The 27,580-nt window shown below is 45.8% G+C and overlaps 1 protein-coding gene across 3 annotated transcripts in view; it reads left to right on the top strand.

Moving 5' to 3' along the window:
* The window catches only part of COG3 (component of oligomeric golgi complex 3), a 251,481-nt gene that overhangs the window by 119,024 nt on the left and 104,877 nt on the right, over positions 1 to 27,580 (top strand). For all 3 annotated transcript variants that reach the window (XM_063952822.1, XM_063952821.1, XM_063952823.1), the window contains one exon: positions 2,509 to 2,630. In XM_063952822.1, coding sequence (XP_063808892.1) covers positions 2,509 to 2,630 — 122 coding nt within the window. The remainder of the gene's footprint in view (positions 1 to 2,508; positions 2,631 to 27,580) is intronic.

Raw genomic sequence — 27,580 nt, 5'->3', positions numbered from 1 at the left:
GCCGCCGTGCGATGCCATCGAACCCGTGTGGCAGGGGGAGGGCCAGACATGCGGGGCGGACCAGCCCTGTGCTGGGCGTCCTTCCGCATGTCTGGGTGGCTGATCGTAGCCGTGCAAAATTTTGCATGGCAAAAATCAGATCTGAATTAGGCCCCATACCCACAGTACTAGTGCCGCTTACACACGCACAGTGCCCACAGTAGTAGTGCGCTTACATACACAATGCTCACAGTAGTAGTGCAGCGCACAATGCCCACAGTAGTAGTGCAGTGTATACACGCACACACAATGCCCACAGTAGTAGTGCCCCTTATGCACATAGGGACTTATTCAAAGTTGATCTCAGTTTAAGCAAAATTACTTCTCACATGCTGGGGGCTGCCTAGAACAGGGCAAGGCCGTCCAGCATGTATGGCGCCACCCCGTGATGCGATCACTTTGTGAAAACCTCAAATAGAGTACCGCTACCATGTTTCTACTCGCAGGAAACGCAGGCATCTCATGGCCATTTTCAGGGCCAGCTGATGAGTGGAAGCATGGCGGCAGTACCCCTGCGTACGTAGTTATGCTGCATAGGCAGGGATCAACCTCTATTTGAAATTTTCGAGATGCATGGCCCCGAAAACGGCCATGACACGCCTGCGTTTCCTGCTGTCCTTCCCTGTTGCTGTCCCTGGACGCTTGTCACCTGTCAATCACTATACGATTGCATTGTTCCGGGATGCAATCACATAGGGAAGGGTTGCTGGTGGAACTGGTGGAAAGTAGTGGATCATAAAAGGGTTAAGCAAAGAGCTGGAAAGTACAGAGATCGGATAAGGGGATATTAAAGAAGCAGTTTTCCTCAACTTACCCTATCCATGGGGAGCCGCGGGCCACGGAGGGGTTGGGGCTTGCGGGAAGGGGTTGAGCTTAGGCTACTAGATGGCTACTCTGAGTCTGCTGTAGCAGGAAAACACCTCCTATCTACAGCAGCAGCAACAGCACTGGGAGATTGGCGCCGAGGCGCCTTGATACTGTTGCTCTGCTGCTGCCTGTCAGGCTGTCAGTTTGACAGACGCAGCAGCAGTGGATGCTGTTGCAAAACAGCTGAGTGGGGAAAAGCACCTGTATAGTTTGGCGCCTCCCTGCATTGCGGATCTCGCTGAACGCTTTGCGCCGGCTCTGTTCGTGGGGTCGGTATCGCAATGCTAGATAGACTGTGCAGGCAAGTCAAACTTGACTATCTAGTGTACTGTCTAGTACAAAGTATACTCAAAATTGACACTTAGTCAAAATTGTACATAGATAAAATCGACAGTACAGATCAAAATCTGTGCTATCTGGGCTTTGGGGGAGTTCAAGGGAAATCGCATAGTCAGAATCGCAAGGATCTCCACCGTGTGTACACACCTTTACAGTAGTAGAGATTTCAGGAAATCGAGAATTTGATGGCAGGTAAGAACCACTTGGCCCCTCTAGTCTGCCCATGTACCCGCACGCATACACTTACACATTATGGATAAGTCTGCAGCCAATTAACCATCTAGTATATTATTTGGATTGTAGGAGGAAACCCATGCAAGTACTTAGAGAATATGCAAACTCCAAACAGTTAGGGACTTTGTGTAGACTGTTAGCCTACTGTTTCTTCCTGTTTAACTCCTGTACAACTCTTAATAATGCTTTAAATGTAATAACACTTGGAAAATAAAAAATACTTTGAATACGAAAAAAACAGCAGCTGATACACTAATCAATAAATACTGGTATAGACCTGTGTGCTGAATGATTGAACCAAACCCCCAACACCCTCTACCCACTACAAGGCTAGCAATAAATCCCACAACTAACCATTCCTAAGTAGCATCCCATTTACCTAGACATTGACTAAAAGCCATGCCTTAAATCAGACTAGAGTTTGCAGATTGTCATGAATTCCAGTTTACACACAATAATATTCAAGAAAGCACTTCTGCTCCAATAACCTGTGCATGGCGCAATAGTATTTTACCTGTACCTGAGAAGAAAAGATCAGTTACATCTCTTAATGCCAGCTGTAGATAGAGCTAGTAATACTGTAATTCCTGTATAACTCTTAATAATTCTTTAAATGTAACAACACTTAGAAGATGAAACACACTATGAATTAGAAATAACACAGCAGCCCATACACTAATCACTTGTATATAAATAATAAGGGACATAGGTGGAACGTTTAACCAAACTGGAAGGTGCCAGCGGTGCCATAAGTAATCTGGGCACTTGTCCTGCACGTGCAAGCATGCTCTTTGCAGCCTCTGTTATTTCATTTGCTGGTCCATTGCAGTGTGCTAAGGGAACTTGTTTTTTGTTGTCTAGATTAACCCCTCCTTTACATGCATCTGTGATGGACCAATAAATTGATTGAGCAACTTCCATTCTAGGTATCACTCGGTATGCATATGACAGCTCGGATTGATGGGAGTGTTAATAAAAGTATTTTTTTTTTTATACCCAATAGAATTTTTCTTATGCTTTTTATTACAGGGTCATCAGAATCATCCTTAAGGCCACAGAGTACAGTTTCCCCTGCTGATCTGCACGGCATGTGGTACCCTACTGTTAGGAGGACTCTGGTGTGTCTCTCTAAGCTGTACAGATGTATTGATGTAAGTTGTACTATTACTGATCTTTATAACAGTGCGGTACATTTTTTTACCCCAGTCAGCAGGCAAAGGTTCTGAAATTTGCTTAGTAATTAGAGATGAGCGGGTTCGAGTTTTACTCGGATTTACATGGTTCTCAAAACGGCATCTTATTGGCTATCCAAAACAAGAGACATCACATCCGTGAGCCAATAAGATGCAGTTTTGAGAACCGAGTAAATCTGTGTAAAACCGAACCCGCTCATCATAGTAATCTTTTAGAGTATAATTTTAGAACTAAAGCCCCGTACACACAGGGAGAGATGTGTGCTGAGCAATCTGTCACAGACCGCTCAGCACACATCTCTCCCCCACTCAGCAAACAGCGCGATGACCGCACATCGCTATCGCTGGGGGGCATACACACTGAGAGATCCGTGCTCAACTTCTAAGCAATCTAGTCAGATTGCTTAGAATTTAAGCACGGATCTCTCCGTGTTTACCCCCCCTTACAGCATGATGGGAAGTAAAGTTCAGATTTAAGTTTTTATTTCAAAGTACCTGTCACCTGCAAATAGCTGAACAGACAACCTAAAAGCAAGTTGCTAAATAAAAGTAAAACCGCACACCAACTGTACCATTTTAGCCGGTACAGCACCGTTTTTTATGGTCTGTACCAGCCAGAACAGGGGCTGTACTGGATGCATTGTATCTTGATTTCTATAGATCTCTATTGCAGTGTTGTCGGGACACAGCCTTTAACCATGGTCATGCCCCCTTTCCTTATCTGTACCTGTTTTTAGCCAAGATATGTTGGAGGGTATGTAACCGCTATAAGTTCCAAATAAGAAGGGGTTCATTGCAAGTGCAGTCTTGTTTTTCTTTTGACTCTGCACAGATGAGGCATAATGAGACATTCCTGCACGTGAAGTCTGATATCTTTTGGGCAGGTATGAATATTGTTAGGTGATAGTGTGAGCATTCCATATACTGGAAGTGACCCCTTTCCTTTAAGCTATTGTTTTGTGTATATTGGCTCTGAATGATCACATGAAGTCGGCTTCACAGAAACTTTTGCCCTCGCCAACATCAAGTGTAAATAATGCCTGAGGCATTTTGGCGATAGAGGCGGAGGGGGCGGAGGCACTGTTTTATAGGGTGACTCAGCCAGTGAATTAACATTTTCAGGTTTAAAGTATTAAACAAGCTTTAGTTTTATGCTTTTAAGCCTTCTAGTGTTAGGTGGATTTTAATTGGATCATGAAGTCACATGACTTGGTTGAAGATGGATTTCTATTTCTGGTTCAAGCAAGTCTGAGCTGCTTTTCTTTCATACTACTAAGATAAATGTACTGCTTAATTGTATTCAAACTTTATGAAATGACAATATTCAGTGTTTCTCCGGCAGGGTCCACAGGTTATCCACAGGATAACAATGGGATATGATGAAGCGACAGCAGATTTGCACCAATCGGTCAAAGCTTTTCCGGCCTCCCAGCATGCAACGAGCCTGTCCATATATCCCTGCCTCCTTGCTCAGGCAAAACAGTTTCTTGTTTGGTGCAGCAGGAGCCGGTCCACGGCCAGAGGGCTGCTGGTTTTTAGCAGTCCTAAGCTTTCTTATTTTATTTTTATAGTCTTACTATTTTTTTGAGTGATTTTTCTAAACAGCGTCCTATACGTACCTTAGAAAGAGTCCTTTTTCTCCTGCAGGGTCCACAGTAGTATCCACAGGATATACATTGGAATAGGAGGTAGCGTCAGCGGAATGGCACGAACGATAAAAGCTTTCGGCCTTCCAGAATGCAACGGGCCAGTCTTCTATGTCCCCGCCCCCTGGCTCAGGCAATTCAGTTTTTTTGTTTGGTGCGGCAGGAGCCGGACCACATTCTAGGGCTGCAGATTTTTTGGCAGCCATAATATTTTCTCTAACGTCCTAGTGGATGCTGGGGACTCCGAAAGGACCATGGGGAATAGCGGCTCCGCAGGAGACTGGGCACAAAAGTAAAAAGCTTTAGGACTACCTGGTGTGCACTGGCTCCTCCCCCTATGACCCTCCTCCAAGCCTCAGTTAGATTTTTGTGCCCGAACGAGACGGGTGCAGGCTAAGGGGCTCTCCTGAGCTGCTTAGTGTAAAAGTTTAAAGTAGGTTTTTTTTATTTTCAGTGAGACCTGCTGGCAACAGGCTCACTGCACCGAGGGACTAAGGGGAGAAGAAGCGAACTCACCTGCGTGCAGAGTGGATTGGGCTTCTTAGGCTACTGGACATTCGCTCCAGAGGGACGATCACAGGCCCAGCCATGGATGGGTCCCAGAGCCGCGCCGCCGTCCCCCTTACAGTGCCAGAAGACGGAAGAGGTCCGGAAAATCGGCGGCAGAAGACGTCCTGTCTTCTATAAGGTAGCGCACAGCACTGCAGCTGTGCGCCATTGCTCTCAGCACACTTCACACTCCGGTCACTGAGGGTGCAGGGCGCTGGGGGGGGGCGCCCTGAGACGCAATAAAAACACCTTTTTTGGCAAAAAATACATCACATATAGCTCCTGGGCTATATGGATGTATTTAACCCCTGCCAATTTTTACATAAAAAAGCGGGAGAAAGGCCGCCGAAAAAGGGGCGGAGCCTATCTCCTCAGCACACTGGCGCCATTTTTTCCTCACAGCTCCGTTGGAGGAAGGCTCCCTGACTCTCCCCTGCAGTCCTGCACTACAGAAACAGGGTAAAACAAGAGAGGGGGGGCACTAAATTGGCATATAAATATATACAGCAGCTATATTAGGGAAAAACACTTATATAAGGTTATCCCTGTATATATATATATATATATATATATATATATATATATTTATATATATATATATATAGCGCTCTGGTGTGTGCTGGCAAACTCTCCCTCAGTCTCCCCAAAGGGCTAGTGGGGTCCTGTCCTCTATCAGAGCATTCCCTGTGTGTGTGCTGTGTGTCGGTACGTTGTGTCGACATGTATGAGGAGGAAAATGATGTGGAGGCGGAGCAATTGCCTGTGTTAGTGATGTCACCCCCTAGGGAGTCGACACCTGACTGGATGGTCTTATGGAAAGAATTACATGATAGTGTCAGCACTTTACAAAAGACTGTTGACGACATGAGACAGCCGGCAAATCAGTTAATACCTGTACAGGCGTCTCAAACACCGTCAGGGGCTCTAAAGCGCCCGTTACCTCAGGTGGTCGACACAGACACGGACACTGACTCCAGTGTCGACGGTGAGGAAACAAATGTATTTTCCAGTAGGGCCACACGTTACATGATCACGGCAATGAAGGAGGTTTTGAACATTTCTGATACTACAAGTACCACAAAAAAGGGTATTATGTGGGGTGTGAAAAAACTACCCGTAGTTTTTCCCGAATCAGATGAATTAAATGAGGTGTGTGATGAAGCGTGGGTTTCCCCCGATAAAAAACTGCTAATTTCTAAAAAGTTATTGGCATTATACCCTTTCCCGCCAGAGGTTAGGGCGCGTTGGGAAACACCCCCTAGCGTAGATAAGGCGCTCACACGCTTATCAAAACAAGTGGCGTTACCGTCCCCAGATACGGCCGCGCTCAAGGAACCAGCTGATAGAAAGCTGGAAAATATCCTTAAAAGTATATACACACATACTGGTATTATACTGCGACCAGCAATCGCCTCAGCCTGGATGTGCAGTGCTGGGGTGGCTTGGTCGGATTCCCTGACTGAAAATATTGATACCCTAGACAGGGACAATATATTATTGACTATAGAGCATTTAAAGGATGCATTTCTATATATGCGAGATGCACAGAGGGATATTTGCACTCTGGCATCAAGAGTAAGTGCGATGTCCATTTCTGCCAGAAGAGGATTATGGACACGACAGTGGTCAGGTGATGCGGATTCCAAACGGCATATGGAAGTATTGCCGTATAAAGGGGAGGAGTTATTTGGGGTCGGTCTATCAGACCTGGTGGCCACGGCAACGGCTGGAAAATCCACCTTTTTACCCCAAGTCACCTCGCAGCAGAAAAAGATACCGTCTTTTCAGGCTCAGTCCTTTCGTCCCCATAAGGGCAAGCGGGCAAAAGGCCACTCATATCTGCCCCGGGGCAGAGGAAGGGGAAAAAGACTGCAGCAGACAGCCTCTTCCCACGAACAGAAGCCCTCCCCCGCTTCTGCCAAGTCCTCAGCATGACGCTGGGGCCTTACAAGCGGACTCAGGCACGGTGGGGGCCCGTCTCAAGAATTTCAGCGCGCAGTGGGCTCACTCGCAAGTGGACCCCTGGATCCTGCAGGTAGTATCTCAGGGGTACAAATTGGAATTCGAGACGTCTCCCCCTCGCCGGTTCCTGAAGTCTGCTTTACCAACGTCTCCCCCCGACAGGCGGTATTGGAAGCCATTCACAAGCTGTATTCCCAGCAGGTGATAATCAAGGTACCCCTCCTACAACAGGGAAAGGGGTATTATTCCACGCTGTTTGTGGTACCGAAGCCGGACGGCTCGGTGAGACCCATTTTAAATCTGAAATCCTTGAACACTTACATAAAAAGGTTCAAGTTCAAGATGGAGTCACTCAGAGCAGTGATAGCGAACCTGGAAGAAGGGGACTATATGGTGTCTCTGGACATCAAGGATGCTTACCTCCATGTCCCAATTTGCCCTTCTCACCAAGGGTACCTCAGGTTTGTGGTACAGAACTGTCACTATCAGTTTCAGACGCTGCCGTTTGGATTGTCCACGGCACCCCGGGTCTTTACCAAGGTAATGGCCGAAATGATGATTCTTCTTCGAAGAAAAGGCGTCTTAATTATCCCTTACTTGGATGATCTCCTGATAAGGGCAAGGTCCAGAGAACAGATAGAGGTCGGAGTAGCACTATCTCAAGTAGTACTACGACAGCACGGATGGATTCTAAATATTCCAAAATCGCAGCTGATTCCGACGACACGTCTGCTGTTCCTAGGGATGATTCTGGACACAGTACAGAAAAAGGTGTTTCTCCCGGAGGAGAAAGCCAAGGAGTTATCCGACCTAGTCAGGAACCTCCTAAGACCAGGCCAAGTGTCAATACACCAATGCACAAGGGTCCTGGGAAAGATGGTGGCTTCTTACGAAGCGATTCCATTCGGCAGATTCCACGCAAGAACTTTTCAGTGGGATCTGCTGGACAAATGGTCCGGATCGCATCTTCAAATGCATCAGCGGATAACCCTGTCTCCAAGGACAAAGGTGTCTCTCCTGTGGTGGTTACAGAGTGCTCATCTCCTAGAGGGCCGCAGATTCGGCATTCAGGATTGGGTCCTGGTGACCACGGATGCCAGCCTGAGAGGCTGGGGAGCAGTCACACAGGGAAGAAATTTCCAAGGCTTGTGGTCAAGCATGGAAACGTCACTTCACATAAATATCCTGGAACTAAGGGCCATTTACAATGCCCTAAGTCAGGCAAGACCTCTGCTTCAGGGTCAGCCGGTGTTGATCCAGTCGGACAACATCACGGCAGTCGCCCACGTAAACAGACAGGGCGGCACAAGAAGCAGGAGGGCAATGATGGAAGTGGCAAGGATTCTTCGCTGGGCGGAGAATCATGTGATAGCACTGTCAGCAGTGTTCATTCCGGGAGTGGACAACTGGGAAGCAGACTTCCTCAGCAGACACGATCTTCACCCGGGGGAGTGGGGACTTCACCCAGAAGTCTTCCACATGATTGTGAACCGTTGGGAAAAACCAAAGGTGGACATGATGGCGTCCCGCCTCAACAAAAAACTGGACAGATATTGCGCCAGGTCAAGGGACCCTCAGGCAATAGCGGTGGACGCTCTGGTAACACCGTGGGTGTACCAGTCAGTGTATGTGTTCCCTCCTCTTCCTCTCATACCAAAAGTACTGAGAATCATAAGAAGGAGAGGAGTAAAGACTATACTCGTGGCTCCGGATTGGCCAAGAAGGACTTGGTACCCGGAAATTCAAGAGATGCTCACGGAAGACCCGTGGCCTCTACCTCTAAGAAAGGACCTGCTCCAGCAGGGACCATGTCTGTTCCAAGACTTACCGCGGCTGCGTTTGACGGCATGGCGGTTGAACGCCGGATCCTGAAGGAAAAAGGCATTCCGGATGAAGTCATCCCTACCCTGATCAAAGCCAGGAAGGATGTAACCGTACAACATTATCACCGTATTTGGCGTAAATATGTTGCGTGGTGCGAGGCCAGGAAGGCCCCTACAGAGGAATTTCAACTGGGTCGTTTCCTGCATTTCCTGCAAACAGGACTGTCTATGGGCCTCAAATTAGGGTCCATTAAGGTTCAAATTTCGGCCCTGTCAATATTCTTCCAAAAAGAACTGGCTTCTGTTCCTGAAGTTCAGACGTTTGTCAAGGGAGTACTGCATATACAGCCTCCTTTTGTGCCTCCAGTGGCACCTTGGGATCTCAATGTAGTTTTGGGATTCCTAAAATCACATTGGTTTGAACCACTCACCACTGTGGACTTAAAATATCACACATGGAAAGTGTTAATGCTGTTAGCCCTGGCTTCAGCCAGGCGTGTCTCAGAATTGGCGGCTTTATCATATAAAAGCCCTTACCTAATTTTTCATACGGACAGGGCAGAATTGAGGACTCGTCCTCAATTTCTCCCTAAGGTGGTTTCAGCTTTTCACTTGTACCAGCCTATTGTGGTGCCTGCGGCTACTAGGGACTTGGAGGATTCCAAGTTGCTGGACGTAGTCAGGGCCCTGAAAATGTATGTTTCCAGGACGGCTGGAGTCAGAAAATCTAATTCGCTGTTTATCCTGTATGCACCCAATAAGCTGGGTGCTCCTGCTTCTAAGCAGACGATTGCTCGTTGGATTTGTAGTTCAATTCAGCTTGCACATTCTGTGGCAGGCCTGCCACAGCCAAAATCTGTAAATGCCCATTCCACACGGAAAGTGGGCTCATCTTGGGTGGCTGCCCGAGGGGTCTCTGCTTTACAACTTTGCCGAGCAGCTACTTGGTCAGGGGCAAACACGTTTTCTAAATTCTACAAATTTGATACCCTGGCTGAGGAGGACCTGGAGTTCTCTCATTCGGTGCTGCAGAGTCATCCGCACTCTCCCGCCCGTTTGGGAGCTTTGGTATAATCCCCATGGTCCTTTCGGAGTCCCCAGCATCCACTAGGACGTTAGAGAAAATAAGAATTTACTTACCGATAATTCTATTTCTCATAGTCCGTAGTGGATGCTGGGTGCCCATCCCAAGTGCGGATTGTCTGCATTACTTGTACATAGTTATTGTTACAAAATCGGGTTATTGTTGTTGTGAGCCATCTTTTCAGAGGCTCCTTCTGTTATCATGCTGTTAACTGGGTTCAGATCACAAGTTGTACGGTGTGATTGGTGTGGCTGGTATGAGTCTTACCCGGGATTCAAAATCCTTCCTTATTGTGTACGCTCGTCCGGGCACAGTATCCTAACTGAGGCTTGGAGGAGGGTCATAGGGGGAGGAGCCAGTGCACACCAGGTAGTCCTAAAGCTTTTTACTTTTGTGCCCAGTCTCCTGCGGAGCCGCTATTCCCCATGGTCCTTTCGGAGTCCCCAGCATCCACTACGGACTATGAGAAATAGAATTATCGGTAAGTAAATTCTTATTTTTTCTTTAATTTCTTTTTATAGTCTTATTTTTTCTGAGCGATCTTTCTAACGGGGAGAAGGTAAGACATTGGTTTCCTCTTAGCGGGTTAAGACGCGAGACACAGTCACACTGTTTTTGGGAGAAGACTACCGAACAGTCGCTGGTGCGGCTGCCACCTTGGGTGCACCAGCGCTTGGCCTCAGGGAATATAGGCTCCAGGGATTAGTAAATGGCTGGGATCCCTGGGGTTGATGTCAGCAGTGGGGAGTAAGGTGCTCCCCTGGTCGCCCCTTCCCCTGGTTCATGACCAGTTTCCTCCGAGTTTCCCGCCATGAACTGATTTCTCGCTTCTGTCTAAGACGCTAGTTATCTTAACTAACCCAGTCGCAGCATAGGGGGCTGTGTCCCTGGTGCGTTGGTGTTCACTTGGGCATCTGTGTTCACTGATAGTGTCTGTGTTCACTTGGGCGTCTGTGTTCACTAATTATCTGGATCCACTTAGCGTTTGCTAGCTTATTGATTAATCGATCCTGGAAGCGGGGTTAAGTCTCCCTGTATCCCGCTCTGCTGAGGCAGGTGATATAGCACGAAGTCTCTACCTAACATTGGGGTACGAGTAGTTGGATAAGTGCCTGATGCATAGTAGTCTGGTAAATTGTTACTACTGTTTCTATCGCTGTGCGACTGAATACGTTAAAAGTCCTATGTAAGGTAATGCAGTAATATGTTTCTCCTACATACCTGAAATGTATCTGTAGTTGAATATATGCTCATATTGCTTATTATACTAATGTATAACTTGTGACTGCTAGTGCGGCTGCTGACCTTTACTATACTATACTATATTTCTGTCAGTTTTGCCGTCTTTGTATGTCCGATCCTGAATGCTGGTGTAAGGCAGGGAGGGATCGGATTGTCTATCACTTTAGCAAGTTTAAAGTGAATACGCTAACAAATTGTGTAGTTAACACCATACCGGTGTGTGATTTGTTTACCATGTCTAAGAGAGGCAAGGGTGAGGAGGATATACTCTCCGCAGCAGCTTTGACATTGATATCGTGTTTGTTATACAAAGCAGGGTTAACCTCTCGATCTGGTACAAAATGGATTATATGCAACTTGTTATAGCTTCCACCAAAGCCTCCTTAATAATCCAAGGCAGGCACAGGTTAAGTCTGAACCTCCATGGGCTACTTTTGCACAAACATTATCCAATATAGCTGAGCGGATAATACCAGCTCTCATACCAGGGATAGGTTAACCCTTACATGCAACATTCCCTGGGTCTTAACACATCCAGTCTAGGAATCTGCACCCTTTCAACAAAAACGGGCTGAAAGGCCTATGGAAAGTAACTAACACAGACATGAAACATCATCTTCACAGTCTACACATGTTTCAGAAGGGACACTTTGGAGGATGAGGATGAAGGTTCCAGCTCAGCATATGTACCTGAGCTATTTAGTGCTATGAAAGCCATTCTGTCCTTAGAGGAGGAAGCAGAGCCTTTTTAAAAAATCCAAGGCACCTGTGTTTAAACGTCGCAAAACGGTCAGAACTGAATTTCCAGAGTCAGATCAGCTGAAAGAAATCATGCAAGAGGCTTGGGTCACACCCAGTAAGAAGTTCAGAATGCCTAAAAAATGAAATTCTCATTATTCTCTTCAAGCTAGGGATTGTTTGAAAAGTGAGGTTGCTCCCAAAGTAGATACGCATGTCATTGGTTGGTGCTTAAATCTACATTACCTCTGCCTTCAACATCATTACATTTTGTAACGGATAGAAAAATAGATGGTTTTCTAAAAACAGTTTTTTCCTGGTCAGGGGCAGTTGTTAGGCCGGCCATGGCTTCAGCCTGGATGGCGAAGCAGTGGCGGCTTGGGCTGATGCATTAGAAGACGATCAGTCATTGGCGTCTAGAGAAAAACAGTCCCATATTGCACATATTAAACAGGCAGCTGTTTTTATGGAAGAAGCAGCCTTAGATATGGGTACTATAGCTTCTCAAGCATCAGCCTCAGTAGTAGCTGCATACAGAGCTGCCTGGCTACGTACATAGAAGGCTGACTCGGAGTCCATAAAGGTACTAGAGTCTTTGCCTTTTACTGGAGATATTCTTTTTTGTAAAGAGTTAAACAATATTCTGGAGTCAGAAGCAGACTTTAAGAAAGTGAAGTTTCCTTCTACTTATAAGTCTAAACCTAGGTCTCCAGCTTTTCTGTCGTTTCAGACCCAAGGAAAAGCGAAAGGAAGGGGTTACGGCAAACAGTCCCAATCTGATAAGTGTGGAAAGACTAAAAAGCATTGGGCTACCAGAGGGCTTGCTTCCAAACCAGAAGATAAGCCATGATGGCACAGGCCTCCACCTGGGGGACCCCAGGGTGGGAGTCAGACGACTTCTTTTTGCACAGACCTGGCATCGGTCCACCACAGATGCCTGGGTGCAAGAAGTGATATCTCATGGTTATGTGTTTGCCTTCAAGAACCCCCCCCCCCCCCCCCCCTGCAAAGATTTGTTTTTTTGTACCAGCCAGTCTTCTGTGGAAACGAAGGCCAGGGCTTTACAGGAGGCAGTTCAGAAGTTGCTACAATCAGGGGTGATAGCACCAGTCCCTCCTGAGGTTTCTATTCCAACCTGTTTCTAGTACAGAAACCGAACAGGTCATACCGACCCATTCTCAGTCTCAAAGCTCTGAACAAATACATTTGGTTGCCTCGTTTTCATATGGAGACTTTATGTTCCGTTATCTTGACCATGGAGCCGGGGGATTTTATGGTATCCCTAGATAATCCAGGATGCTTACATGCATGTACCTATAGCACCGTCCCATCAGTGCTATCTCAGGTTTGCTATACTCTGGGAACATTTTCAGTTTCAAGCCCTACCATTTGGACTGGCTACAGCTCCAATAGTGTTTATTAAAATGATGGTGTTGTTGGCGGCTTATATTCGTCATCAGGGGATAAGAATTTTCACATACCTGGATGACCTGTTAATCCTGGCTCATTCTCAGGAAACTCTCCAGGGCCATCTGCAATTGACAATAGTCTGTTTACAAAGCTACGGTTGGCTCATAAATTGGGCAAAGTCATCCCTGGTTCCGTCTCAACGCATGATGCACCCAGGGGCTGTATTGGATTCCAGGCTACAGAGAGTTTTTCTACATCTGAACAATATATCCACAATACAGACAAGGATTCAGGAGCTACTACACAATCAAAGAGTATCCATTCATGCAGCAATGTGAGGGATAGGATCTATGGTGTCAACATTCAAGATGGTGGAATATGCTCAATTCTACGCAATGCCACTTTAACATTTGATTCTTTCCAGATATAATGGACTACATCAGATGATAAAAACTCAGACTATAGTCCTTCCTCAGGAGGTACGGAGGTCGTTAAACTGGTGGCTAAAGACATCCCATCTGGACAAAGGGCGACCCTTTTGGATCTTGGAGTGGGAGGTTCTGACAACGAACACCAGTCTTCAGGGCTGGGGAGCTGTGTCAGGAAAGTGCTACTTCCAGGGGCAGTGGACCAAGATAGAAAGTTGCCTGCCGATAAATATATTGGCACTTCGGGCCATATATATGGCACTCACTCAGGCAACGGACATACTTCAAGGAAAACCGGTTCAAATTTGCTCGGACAATGCAATGGCAGTAGCGTACCTCAATCATCAGGGAGGAACTTGCAGCCAAAAGGCAATGTAGGAGGTAAGCCACACGTTAAGGTGGACAGAACTTCATCATCCGGCCTTGTCTGCAGTGTTCATTTTGGGAGTCCTAAACTGGGAAGCGGATTTTCTCAATCGATGCGCCATTCATACAAACGAATGGGCTTTACACACAGAGGTCTTCCAGATTCTGATAAACAAGTGGGGGCTGCCAGAGATGGACCTCATGTCTTCTCGTCAGAACAACAAAGATCCCGTATACTGGTCAAGGACAAAGGAACCCAAAGCGATCTTCGTGGATGCTCCAGTGAGATGGGACTTTCTTCTGTCCTATGTGTTTCCACCAATCGCACTGTTGCCCAGGCCGATTCGGAAAGTCAAACAAGGAAAGGGCGCCGTGATACTAATAGCTCCGGCATGGCCCAGAAGACATTGGTACACAGATCTGCAGAAGCTGTCCGTGGATACTCCGTTTCTACTGCCTCCATGTCCATATCTACTGTCTCAGGGTCCCTATTATTACAAGCACCTGGATCGGCTGTCTTTGACGGCGTGTCTCTTGAGACATCAATCCTGACAGCAAAGGATTTTCACAACAGGTAATTAAAACAATGCTTAGAGCAAGAAAGCTGTCTTTGGCTTGCATTTATTACCGAGTATGGCATGCTTATTCAGTGGTGCAGTGCCAGGAAGTTTGACCCTAGGTCTCTGAGTTTCTGGAGTCCGAGTATTTCTTCAGGCAGGAATGTTCAAAGGTCTCTGGGTGGCTTCCTTGAGAGTTCAGGTGTCAGCATTGACTGTATGGTTTCAAAAGAAAACATTTTTTTCACACTTTTTTCCAAGGAATACTTCACATCCAACCTCCTTTTAAGAAACATAGAAACATAGAATTTGACGGCAGATAAGAACCACTTGGTCCATCTAGTCTGCCCCTTTTTTTTTTATCCTTTATGTAATCTCAACCCTTTTTGAACCTCAATTCTTTGTAAGGATATTCATATGCCTATCCCAAGCATGTTTAAATTGCTCTACAGTCTTAGCCTCTACCACCTCTGATGGGAGACTATTCCACTTATCCACTACCCTTTCTGTGAAGTAATTTTTCTTCATTTCCCCTGATCCTCCCCCCCTCCAGTCTCAGTGTATGTCCTCGAGTTCTAATATTTCTCTTCCTTTGAAGAATGTTTCCCTCCTGAACTTTGTTAAGACCCTTGATATATTTGAAAGTTTCTATCATGTCCCCCCTTTCCCTTCTCTCCTCCAAACTATACATGTTAAGATCTTTTAGCCTTTCCGGGTACGTTTTGTGATGTAGGCCATGCACCATTTTAGTTGCCCTTCTTTGTACACTCTCTAATGTATTTATATCCTTCTGGAGATATGGTCTCCAGAACTGGGCACAGTATTCCAGATGGGGCCGCACCAATGACCTATACAGTGGCATTATCACTTCTTTTTTCCTACTACTGATTCCTCTCCCTATGCAACCAAGCATCTGACTTGCCTTTCTCATTGCTTTGTTGCATTGCTTTCCTGCCTTCAAGTCACTTGAAATAGTGACTCCTAAATCCCTTTCCTCCTCAGTAGTTTCCATTATAGTACCCTTGATACTATATTTAGCCTTTGGGTTTTTTAGACCTAAGTGCATGATTTTGCATTTTTTAGCATTAAACTGTAGTTGCCACATTCTTGACCATTTCTCAAGCCTACCTAGGTCATCAATCATTTGTTTTACCCCTCCCGGTGTGTCTACCCTGTTGCATATCTTTGTATCATCTGCAAAAAGGCATACCTTCCCTTCAATACCATCTGCAATGTCACCAACAAAGATATTTAAGAGAACTGGACCAAGTACAGATCCCTGGGGTACTCCACTGGTAACATTTCCCTCCATAGATTGCACTCCATTAACTGCAACTGTCTGTTTCCTATCCTGCAACCAGGCTCGTATCCATTTAACTGTTTTATAATCCACCCCCACGCTTTCAAGTTTATTTAGCAGTCTGCGATGTGGGACAGTGTCAAATGCTTACTAAAGTCTAGATATGCTACATCTACAGCTCCCCCTTGATCTATTATTTTCGTCACAGAGTCAAAAAAAGTCAATAAGATTTGTTTGGCATGATCTACCACCAGTAAATCCATGCTGTTTTGGATCCTGTAAGTCAGGCCTGGCCAACCTGTGGCTCTCCAGATGTAGTGAAACTACACATCCCAGCATGCCCTGCCACAGTTTTAGCATTCCCTAATAGCAAAACTGTGGCAAGGCATGATGAGACTTGTAGTTTCACAACAGCTGGAGAGCCACAGGTTGGCCAGTCCTGCTGTAAGTGGTTTGATTTAAGATATTCCACAACTCTTTCTTTTAATAGTTTTTCCATTACTTTCCCTACTACTGATGTAAGGCTTACTGATCTGTAGTTACTTGCTTCTCCTTGCTTCCACTTTTGTGCAGTGGAACTACATTTGCTCTTTTCCAGTCCTCTGGAATAGCACCTGTATTTAGTGACTGGTTAAATAATTCTGTTAATGGTATAACCAGCACATTTTTTAGCTCTTTGAGTATCCTTGGGTGTATCCCATCTGGTCCCATTGATTTATCCACTTTTAGTTGTGAAAGTTCTGTTAGGACCTTCTCCTCTGTAAATGTACTTTCATCTACCTTATTTTTATGAATGTCCTTGCAACTTAACTGTGGCCCCATCCCTTCTTCTGTAGTAAATACTGAGCAAAAATAATTATTTAGGTGATCTGCTATTGCCTTGTCACCCTCCACCAAATGCTCACTCTCTGTCTTAAGTCTTATTATTCCTCCATTTTATTTTCTCCTTTCACTTATATACTTAAAAAAAAGTTTTGCCCCCTTTATCTACTGACTGGGCCATTTTTTCCTCAGCTTCTGCCTTTGCACGTCTGATCACTTTCTTAGCATCCTTCCATCTGTCAAGATACACCTCTTTGTCGTTATTATTTTGAGTCTGTTTGTATTTCCTAAAAGCCATCTTTTTTGCTTTCACACTAGTTGATACTTCTTTTGTGAACCACACTGGCTTCCTTTTCCTGGTGCTTTTCCTAACCCTTTTGATACAAAGATCAGTTGTACTTAGTGTTGCACTTTTCAGTTTTTCCCACCTCTCCTGCACTCCTTCATAGTTCCACCAGTCTGCCAATGAATCACTTAAACATATCCCCATTTTTGCAAAATCAGCATTTCTAAAATCCAACACCTTTGTTTTTGTGTGACAGGAGTTGGATCCTGTCTTTATACTAAACCATACTGCTTGATGATCACTGGATCCCGGATGCTCACCCACATATATGTCGGATATCCTATCACCATTTGTAAGAATTAAATCTAATATTGAATTTTCGCGAGTGGGCTCCGTCACCAATTGCTTGAGAGATGCTCCCTGTAAGGAATGTAGAAATTTGCCACTTGTAGCTGAACTTTCAAAAGACCCCTCCCTATTTACATCAGGTAAATTAATGTCTCCCATGATTATGACTTCTCCCTTTAAAGCCATTTTAGTGATGTCCAACAATAGGTTCCTGTCCAAATCCTGCCCCTGGCCTGGTGGTCTATAGATCTCCCCAATGCGAATAACATCCTTCTCCCCGGTTTCTATGGTGACCCAAAGGGCCTCAGTTTTGTCTTCAATATTTTGTATTAAAGTAGCATTTATGCTTTTTTTCACATACATTGCTACCCCTCCTCCTATTCTTCCTATTCTATCTTTCCTCTATAAATTGTATCCTGGTATAGCTATGTCCCAGTCATGATTTTCATTGCACCATGACTCTGTAATTGCCACAAAATCCAGGTTATCCCTTGTCATTATCGCAATTAGCTCTGGAATTTTGTCTCCTAAGCTCCTAGCATTTGCACACATAGCTTTAAGATTTTTGTCTGTGCATTTGTTATTAGTAGCCATGTCCAGACTGGGTTGCACTGCAAAAGTTACAGTGGCCGATGGGCTAGAGCGAGAAGTGCCCATGGCCAGAGTATACCTCGATTGAGGAGCTGGACAAGAGCTAAGAGATGTTGCCGTAATGGATGGCCTCCCAACTGATGTTGTCTTGGGGAATGATCTCGTGGAGGAATCGTTACTGCCTTTGCGGACGCCATCACCCGAAGTCAAGCGGCCAGACTGCAGTCTTCATCTCTGCCAGCGCATCCCAGCCCAGAGGAAAAGACCACAGCGGCCAGATCAGCACATCCGCCCCTTGCCTCTGGTGGGCCTACGTCCCCTAGCAACACAGAGGATGTCGGTTCCAGTTTGTTGAATCCTGTGGGGGTGCCCAGTGATGCTCCTGTCCCTAGTGGTTTGCCAACTCTGGCGGTGAGTATGAGCGACCACCCCGACCCTACCATGACTGACCCCAACTTGACTGATCCCAATATTGCCCCTGTAGAGTGTCCAGACTTAGGAGAAAGTGAGGGCCGCAGGCAGAAGTTTAGGGAAGCTCAGCTCTCTGACCCATCCCTGGAAGGTGTGAGGCGCCAAGCTGGCCGCGGCCTTGCTGGGATGGGGGCAGGGAGTGTGACCTGGTTGAAAGGGTTACTGTACCGGGTAGCCAAGGTAGAAGGGGATAGGCCGGTGCGGGAGCAAGTTCAACTGGTGGTTCCCAGGAGCTTTCGGGAGCAACTGATGTCAGTTGCACACAAAATTCCTTTGGCGGGACACCAGGGGAGGGACCAAACACTGAGGCACCTGACGCAGAACTTTTTTTGGCCCGGAGTGTCAGATGACGTCCGGACCTACTGTAAGTCCTGTGATGTATGCCAACAGCTTGGACGCCCCAGTGCTCGGGCTCCCCTGAGGTCTTTGCCAATAGTCGGGGAACCTTTCCAACGAGTGGCCGTGGACATAGTAGGTCCCCTACCTGTGCCAAGTAGATCGGGGAAGAGATACATCCTCACTGTGGTGGATTATGCTACCCGATATCCAGAGGCTGTGGCTCTGTCCGCCATCACTGCGGAAAATGTAGCGGACGCTCTGCTAGGCATATTTAGTAGAGTCGGTTTCCCCAGTGAGATACTAACTGATCAAGGGACGCAGTTCATGAGTGATCTGGTCCAGTGCCTCTGGGCAAGGTGCGGAGTGCGTCAACTCCGCACTGCCCCCTATCATCCCCAGACTAACGGACTTTGCGAGAGATTTAATGGCACTCTGAAGCAGATGCTACGGCATTTGTGACTTTGGAGGGGGGAGAATGGGAGCCGCACCTCCTGTTTGCATATCGGGAGGTGCCCCAGGAGTCAACCGGATTCTCGCCCTTCCAGTTACTATATGGCCGCAGAGTCCGTGGAGCTCTTGACCTGTTCCGGGAGTTTTGGGAGGGGGAGCTGATCCACCAGGATGAGTCCATGGTGGAGTATGTGTTGAAGCTCAGAGATCGGTTAGAGAATCTCATGGGACTAGCGCAAGCGATTCTTGCGGAAGCACAGACCAAGCAGAAGACTTGGTATGACCAGGGCGCGCGTGCTCGGGTCTTTGGCATAGGGCAGAAGGTGCTGGTTCTGGTGCCCACACGTCAGAACAAGCTCCAGGCTGCCTGGGCTGGACCGTACACGGTCGCAAAACGCCTAAGCGACATCACCTACGTGTGGAGTCGGTAGTGACAATTCTAAATTCCTTTGTCGTATAAACAACCCTTAATGAAGTCTAAGAACACAGTACGCTGTTTACTTAAGAAGTACCGTAAGGGTACGCTAGTTGCGTAACGATCGCTTAGCCGTAGGCGAGACGCTCAAGCGTCACGTTCGCTCACGGCCCAGTGATCACAGGACAGCACGTTATTGGTGATGACTAGAGTAATGATTCGCTATGGCGTAGCGGACGCTCGAGACCACGAGGAGATCACCAGCGGCGCAGACGCTCACAACGCTATACCTTTATGTCTAAACCTTTTATCAATGAAATACACAGAATACCTTAATGTGAATACAGGGTGTAAGTGCAACCTTGTGTAACCTGACTAACTACAAAGCTGCTTGAGCGTCACCGACGCTCAAGTGAAACTTAAAACTATAGGAAATACACAGATACTGGTTTAGGGTCCAAAGCCTATTATCTGTATTATAACTATTATACTTGCAAAAAGAATCACAGTACAAATGATACACTACAATATAACAGAGACTTCCTAACCGAATAACTATACAAGAAATACAATACAATACTATGCTGATCTAATACAATACAATACTAGTCAATGGGAGATACGAGAGAAAGAGAAGGGAGAGAGAGAGACGGAGAGAGAGAGATTGGCTCACAGTAAGACAATATGATTACGGAGAAAAACTTACGCACAAAGGGTATGATCGCATGCGCCTCTGGACATCCAGCTTCCCGATTATCAGCAATGAGAACCGTTTGATGAGAAGTGAAAGCTGGATGCCACAGGCCCGTCTTTTATGCTACTCACACAATGCAATCTAATGGTCCCTACAACCTCATTGTCCATTGGACGCAGGAATTCGGCTTCGCATTATAACAAAAGGTCATAGGGTGATTCATACAGGTGGGCTGTGACGATTTCAAACAGCTCAGGTGGGTGGGAAACTAGGTTTCCCGCCGCATACCTGAGTATGAGTAAATAATAGAAATGGACATAAACTTCTTATGTCCATAACTATCCGCACGAGCGATTAATACGCTCCAAACCAACACCGGAATATTGTTAATTAAATACTCTTCCGATGGGTACCAAACACTGCTGTATGATTCCTGTTAGACCCTTAGCACAATACAAAGAGGGATTCCTCCGTTCAGGGACATTCCATATTAACCAAACTTTCAGAATCTATCAAAGGGACCATGGTCTACAAACTACATTAATTGTGAAAATATGTAACGAATGAGTCGCACGCTACGGTTACATAAACTCTACCGTAAATACGCATACCGTGCGCCCGCGGGTGCACGCTATTGCGGGTATGCGCCTTCACGGGAGAGCGTACGCATGCGCAGCGCAGACCAGTGTGCGGTGCAAATATGGCAGAGTGTATGGGGATATTTTTTTCTGACTTTGACAGTCCACCCTTTGGCAGTCAATAATAACTGCCACCTTCAAAACATTTCAAAAAGGAGAAAAATATAAGTCAGGGGTTAATTCATTTCCATGGTTGGGTAAGGAAGAAGAGAGGAGTAGGTGTGAAGAGGGTATGACCTAGTGAGATAGCAGAAGTATGTGTGTATGAGTCCATGTTTGGAGGGTCATGTATCATCGTGCCGTACGTGTGGTAAATCAAGCTTCGAGGTATTGCGAAGTATACATTTGAATTCCTTCTTATCCCGTGGTACAGGTCTGTGGATGGGCTGTCAAACTTTACCGAGCTCTTTTCGGCTTTTGAACAGAATGGGGAGCACATTTTAGTTGATGATACATGAATGGGGGAATATGTGATTGCTGATATCTGTGCCTGTATTCCCTATACTATGTGTGTTATTACCTGAGGGTTGTAGAGATGAGGATGAAGAACACTTATGGAAAATGCAATGATATTCTATGTCAGGTAAATGTACATCTGTCGTTGAAGTTTTTGTTCGGTATCTGTTGAGAGTCGTCTTCTTTGCGCTGTATTGCTCCTTGGGCATGAGCAAATAGCTTTGTCAGTGCCATCAGATTTACAAAAAAAATGTTGGGCTAGCGTGAGTTTAAAAATACTAGGGAAACTGGGGATCCATGGCAAAGTTCATCAAGTGTCCATATCATAGGTAGTCAGAACTTCATCTTTGGTGCTTGTCTGTTGTCTGTATAGCGTTTCGTCAACTTCCTCGTCCAAGGGGGTCTTTGTATCTTGGAGAAAAAACAGAAAAACAGGTGAAAGAAACGGACCTTATAATCGCATTTTTCATCACATCTTGGTTTCTATCATTGGGTCATAAATCAAATCCAGGTTAATTACAGTTTCCTCACTCCTCAAGCTCATCACTTTTGTACTTTGTTTGCACCTCATTAAAGCCTGCCCGCATCTAAATATCAATCCAATAGATATAACAACACCTAAGATACATAGGAGAAACTTTCCAACATCCATTATGACTCCTTGAGCCCAGTCTCCTAAACCGGAGAACCAATTTCGCGGGTTCAACCATGACACCCAACTAGTCAGCTCATTACCTACAGCGGCAAGGGTGAGATTGTGTTTTCGGTGAAATTCCCATTTTAATTGGAGAATATCGTCCATCTTTTGGTCTATGACCTCTACCGGATCCTCGGTGCTATTTGTGATATACGTGCAACACTTTATGCCGTACTGTGTTGCCAATGTAACACAATATCCGCCTGTTACTGCTGTAAGATAATTAAGAACCATCCTATGCTGAACTAGTTCTGTTTTATAAGCTTGAAGTTCTCTTCCAGTGTATCTGAACGTGTCATCATACATTTCAGTGATATTATCTAACAAATTGGCGAGTGCGGAAATGTATCTATAATTCATCACTCCTCGAGCGGTGCGAGTGAAATCTAACGCCACCAGAACCTGAATCCCGGTGGATTCATGGATTAGATCAGAGGCCGGATGCTCTAACCTTTCTGACAGTTGTCTTTTAACTCGGTGCTCGTAATGAGTGTGAGTATAAGGAGCTTGGGCACCACGGTGTATGTCCTTCATTTTGTCATGTGTAACAGTCATCACTTCAGGCAATACCTTTCCAATATAACACAATCCTTCAGAGTTTGGGGCAAGCCACTTGTACGCCTTTCTCCCGCATATGAAATATGCATCATCGGGGAGAACATATGGGACAGAGAAGGACATTACCATATTACACACCTTCCAGGTGAAATCTCCTGACCCTAATTCTTCCATCTGCTTAATGCATGTATCAGTTTGTACGATATGTGCACAGTATCCTGGTGATACTTCTCCAACTCTCGTAATCCTATTTCCTAAGGTATATCGATACCGGAAAGATTTTCCTCTACTGGCTATGTGGCGTACAAGCTCTGTATCTGTAGGCATTCTATCTGCTCTGTGTGAAAAGGTCATGGTAAGGTTGCTCCATGACACTTCCCAATTTCCCGGTTTACGGGGATTGGAGATATTGAAACATAAGAGGGACCTATCCACATGGTATTGGTGGAGCTTCAAACTAGGAGGGCTGGAGATGTTAAACCTCCGGTCCACCGGTCTCCCACCACTTAGCTCAAGTACCTCCCCTAACGTTAAAGGAAATGGTACTAGCCCTGATTTGCTATGACCCTGAGGTACTTGAGAGCATACCCAACAATCTGTTTGGTTTAATACGTTACCCACTAAGGAGTGATAGTCACTCAATGGATGCCGGTCCATATGGATATTAAAACTGGATTGGCATTTCTTTATGCACCCATCCTCAATCAAATTGTCACAGAGCCTACAGATACAGTTTTCTTCAGCTAACAATCCATCACAATTTCTTCTATCGGATCGTTTTCTGATACTCGCCTTTGCTTGTTGGTTTGGTTGATCTTGGAAAACTACGCCTCCATCATCATAATCGGAACCCATTCCAGAACCTCTCTCGACCTCTATGGTACTCTCGCCGGAACAGACTGCTCTGGTCAACATCATGGTTAACATCAAAATCCGGATCACAGTCTCTTGGGGCAAGTCCATCTTTGAGGAGGAAATAGAGAAGAATGAGAAGGGGGAAAAAGAAATTTTAAGGGAGAGGGGATGGGAAGTGGAGAAAAACAATAAAAGGGGGAAGGGAGTCAACAACTGCTTTCGGTCTTCAAGGCTCAGGTGCCGCCTCAGTCCTCCTGGAACAGACACTCCAGTGATACAACCTCTACCGTCTGTTCCTTATCACGGGACTTCTCTGGATCAGCAACCTTTTTGCAGTGGGATGAATGGACCCAAGTCTCTCTCTCAGCAACCTTCAATGCTGTGGTGCTAGTCAATAAGACCTGGTATGGTCCTTCCCATCTATCAATAAGACAACCTGAGCGTAGAAAATTTCGTATCATTACATAATCCCCAGGTTCAATGTCATGACAATTACTATCTGGTAAATCAGGAATCACCAACTTCAGATTATCATTTTGATTCCTCAACTGCTTACTCATGTTAATCAAGTATTTTACAGTCACTTCATTGTTACATTTCAAATCATCCTGAGGGTTAATCATGACATGCGGTTGTCGACCAAACAGAATTTCAAAAGGGGACAGGTTAAGAGGGGACCTGGGAGTGGTTCTGATGCTATACAAAACAATGGGTAAAGCTTCTGGCCACGTCAATCCTGTCTCTGCCATTACTTTACTCAATTTATTTTTAATAGTGCTGTTCACTCTTTCGACCTTCGCACTCGCCTGTGGACGGTACGGAGTGTGCAGCTTGCTATCAATACCCATTAATTTACACATTCCTTGAAAGACATCACCGGTAAAATGGGTACCCCTATCACTTTCGATTATTCTAGGGATACCATATCTACATACAAATTCCTGCACAATTTTCTTAGCTGTAAACATAGCGGTATTTGTAGCTGCTGGAAATGCTTCGACCCAATTCGAGAAAACATCTATACAAACAAGTACATATTTCAAATTTCGACATGGGGGTAATTGAATGAAGTCAATTTGTATTACCTGGAAAGGGCCGCCGGCAGGTGGGATATGGGATGGTTCTGTAGGTATTGCTTTTCCAATATTCTTTCTCAGACAGGTAAGGCATGACATTGCTCTTTTACCCGCATGAGAGGAGAATCCTGGGGCGCACCAGTATGCTCTTACCAATTTGCACATCCCCTCCTTGCCTAGATGAGTCAACCCATGAGCTGCTTCAGCCAGACATGGAAGATATGCTCTGGGGGCCACTGGTTTACCATGTCCATCCGTCCAGAGCCCTGAGGACTCCTGGCCATATCCCTTTGCCTTCCAGACTGCTCTTTCCTGTGTGGAACACAAATTCTGCATCTCACACAACTTCTGTGTGTTGATGGTATTAAATACCATCAGTTGTGTGGTGTCTGTCTGTATGGGGGTAGCAGCTGCAAGCTTAGCTGCTTCGTCTGCTCGGCTGTTACCAAGTGACACTGGGTCTTGACTATATGTATGTGCTTTACATTTGATAACAGCCACTCTGTCGGGTTCCTGTATCGCTGTTAGAAGCCTTTTTATATAAGCTGCATGCGCTATCGGTGTACCAGCTGCCGTCATGAAATTTCTGAGGCGCCATAGGGCTCCGAAATCATGTACTACCCCGAAGGCGTATCTAGAATCGGTGTAGATATTGGCTGACTTACCCTTAGCCAATTCACATGCTCTGGTTAGGGCGACCAGTTCAGCAACCTGGGCTGAGTGAGGTGGACCTAGCGGTTCCGCTTCTATGGTGTCTTGGTCATCTACGACTGCGTATCCAGTACACAAGTCTCCCGAGTCTGACTGTCTATGACAACTACCGTCAGTGTAGAACGTGAGTTCTGCATCTTCCAGTGGATTGTCACTGATGTCAGGCCTTGCGGTAAAATTTTGGGTCAAATATTCCATACAATCATGTGCATCTTCCTTTGTATTAAATCCTCCTTCCCCATCACTCTCACCTTCCACCCTTTGTGTCTGACCAGGCACACCTGGGAGAAATGTTGCAGGATTTAATGCGCTGCATCTCCTTATGGTGATGTTTACTGGGGCCATTAATGCCAATTCCCATCTTGTAAACCTTGCTGATGAGACGTGTCTGGTTTGGGCAGAATTCAATAAGGCAGATACTGCATGTGGTGTATGGATTGTGAGGTTGTGGCCTAGCACGACATCTTCGCTTTTTGTCACTAGCAATGCTATCGCCGCAACGCTACGCAAGCATGTGGGAAGGGATCGCGCTACCGTGTCTAGCTGAGCGCTGTAGTATGCAACTGGCCTGCTGGCATCACCGTGTTTTTGGGTTAGTACACCTGCTGCGCAACCAGCACTTTCTGTTCCGTATAGTTCAAAGGGTTTCCCATAGTCTGGCATACCTAGTGCTGGCGCCTGCGTTAGGCACTGTTTGAGTCTCTCAAATGCTGTTTCGGATTCGTCTGTATGCGAGATCCTATCAGGTTTGTTTGAGGAGACCATTTCCTGCAAAGGTAACGCCAATATGGAAAACCCTGGGATCCAATTACGGCAATACCCACACATTCCTAAAAACGTCCTGATCTGTTGCTGGGTTTGTGGCAGTGTCATGTCTCTAATGGCTTGGATTCTATCAGCGGTCAGGTGTCTCAGTCCTTGTGTTAGACAGTGTCCCAAATATTTTACCTTAGGTTGGCATAATTGCAACTTGTCTTTGGAAACCTTATGTCCTGTGTCTGAAAGATGAAACAGGAGCTGTTTCGTATCCTTCAGGGAAGCTTCCAGCGAATCTGAACACAGTAGTAAATCATCTACATACTGTATCAATACTGATCCACTCTCCGGTTGGAAAGACTGTAAACAATCATGCAAAGCCTGAGAAAATATACTTGGACTATCTATGAAACCTTGGGGTAACCGAGTCCACGTGTATTGGACTCCTCTGTATGTGAATGCAAACAAATATTGGCTGTCAGGGTGCAGAGGTACCGAAAAGAATGCGGAGCAGAGGTCAATAACAGTGAAAAATTTGGCAGTGGGAGGAATTTGCATTAGGATGACAGCTGGATTTGGCACTACGGGGAACTGACTCTCAACTATTTTGTTAATCCCCCTTAGATCCTGCACTAGCGTATAACCCCTCCCCCCACTCTTTTTAACAGGGAAGATGGGACTATTTGCTGTGCTGGACGTTCTTACTAGAATGCCCTGTTGTAGCAAGCGCTCTATTACTGGGAAAACTCCTAACTCCACCTCTGGCTTCAGAGGATACTGTGGGATTTTTGGAGCTATCCTACCATCTTTTACTTGTACAACTACTGGAGCTACGTTTGCCATTAATCCAGTGTCCTGTCCATCTTTTGTCCAAAGTGACTCTGGTATCTGAGATGTCATCTCTTCTATTTGGGATGGATTCCTATTTGTCATAATGGGATGTGACATTAATTTTGATGGGGAGTCTAACATGTCTCGTACTTCCTGAGCGTGATTCTCAGGAATGTCCAAGAATACACCTTCAGGAGTACAATAAATGACGCAACCCATTTTACATAGTAAGTCTCTTCCCAGGAGATTGGTTGGTGCCGATGCAGCTAGCAAAAACGAATGCTTGGTATGCAAAGGCCCTATTGTAATCTCGGCTGGTTTGCTAACAGGGTAGTGCTGGACTACTCCTGTTACTCCCATGGCTGGAACTGTCCTACCAGTGGTTCTCATGCCCACTGTCGAATTTATCACTGACTTGGCCGCCCCTGTGTCTACAAGAAAGTTTAAAGTTTTACCAGCTACATTGATTGCAATCTCTGGTTCACTTCCAAGACTGGCAATCAATTTCACTGGCTGCAGATTACAGGTATGGCCACACCCCTATTGGGTATGCTGACCTCCCTGAATCCCGTTGGCAGCAACTACTTGTGGGGGAGTTAGCTGGGAACTACCAGAGGCATGCCAATCTCTGTTCGGGGGGTATCTTTTTGTTTCCCCTGTATGTGGCTCAAAACTCCGCCTCTGTGGACCCTGCTCCCAATGTCGTGTGTCGTGTCGTTGTCTAGGGGGTTGAAAAGATCTTTGTACACTCTTTGTTCTACAGTCTCGTGCATGGTGTCCCTGTTTGTTACAAGAAAAACATGTTATTA

The sequence above is a fragment of the Pseudophryne corroboree genome, chromosome 2, assembly GCF_028390025.1.
Source record: "Pseudophryne corroboree isolate aPseCor3 chromosome 2, aPseCor3.hap2, whole genome shotgun sequence".
Classification (NCBI taxonomy): Eukaryota; Metazoa; Chordata; class Amphibia; order Anura; family Myobatrachidae; genus Pseudophryne; species Pseudophryne corroboree.
Note: the sequence above shows the minus strand (reverse complement) of the source record. Positions and strands in the feature narration are given on the sequence as shown.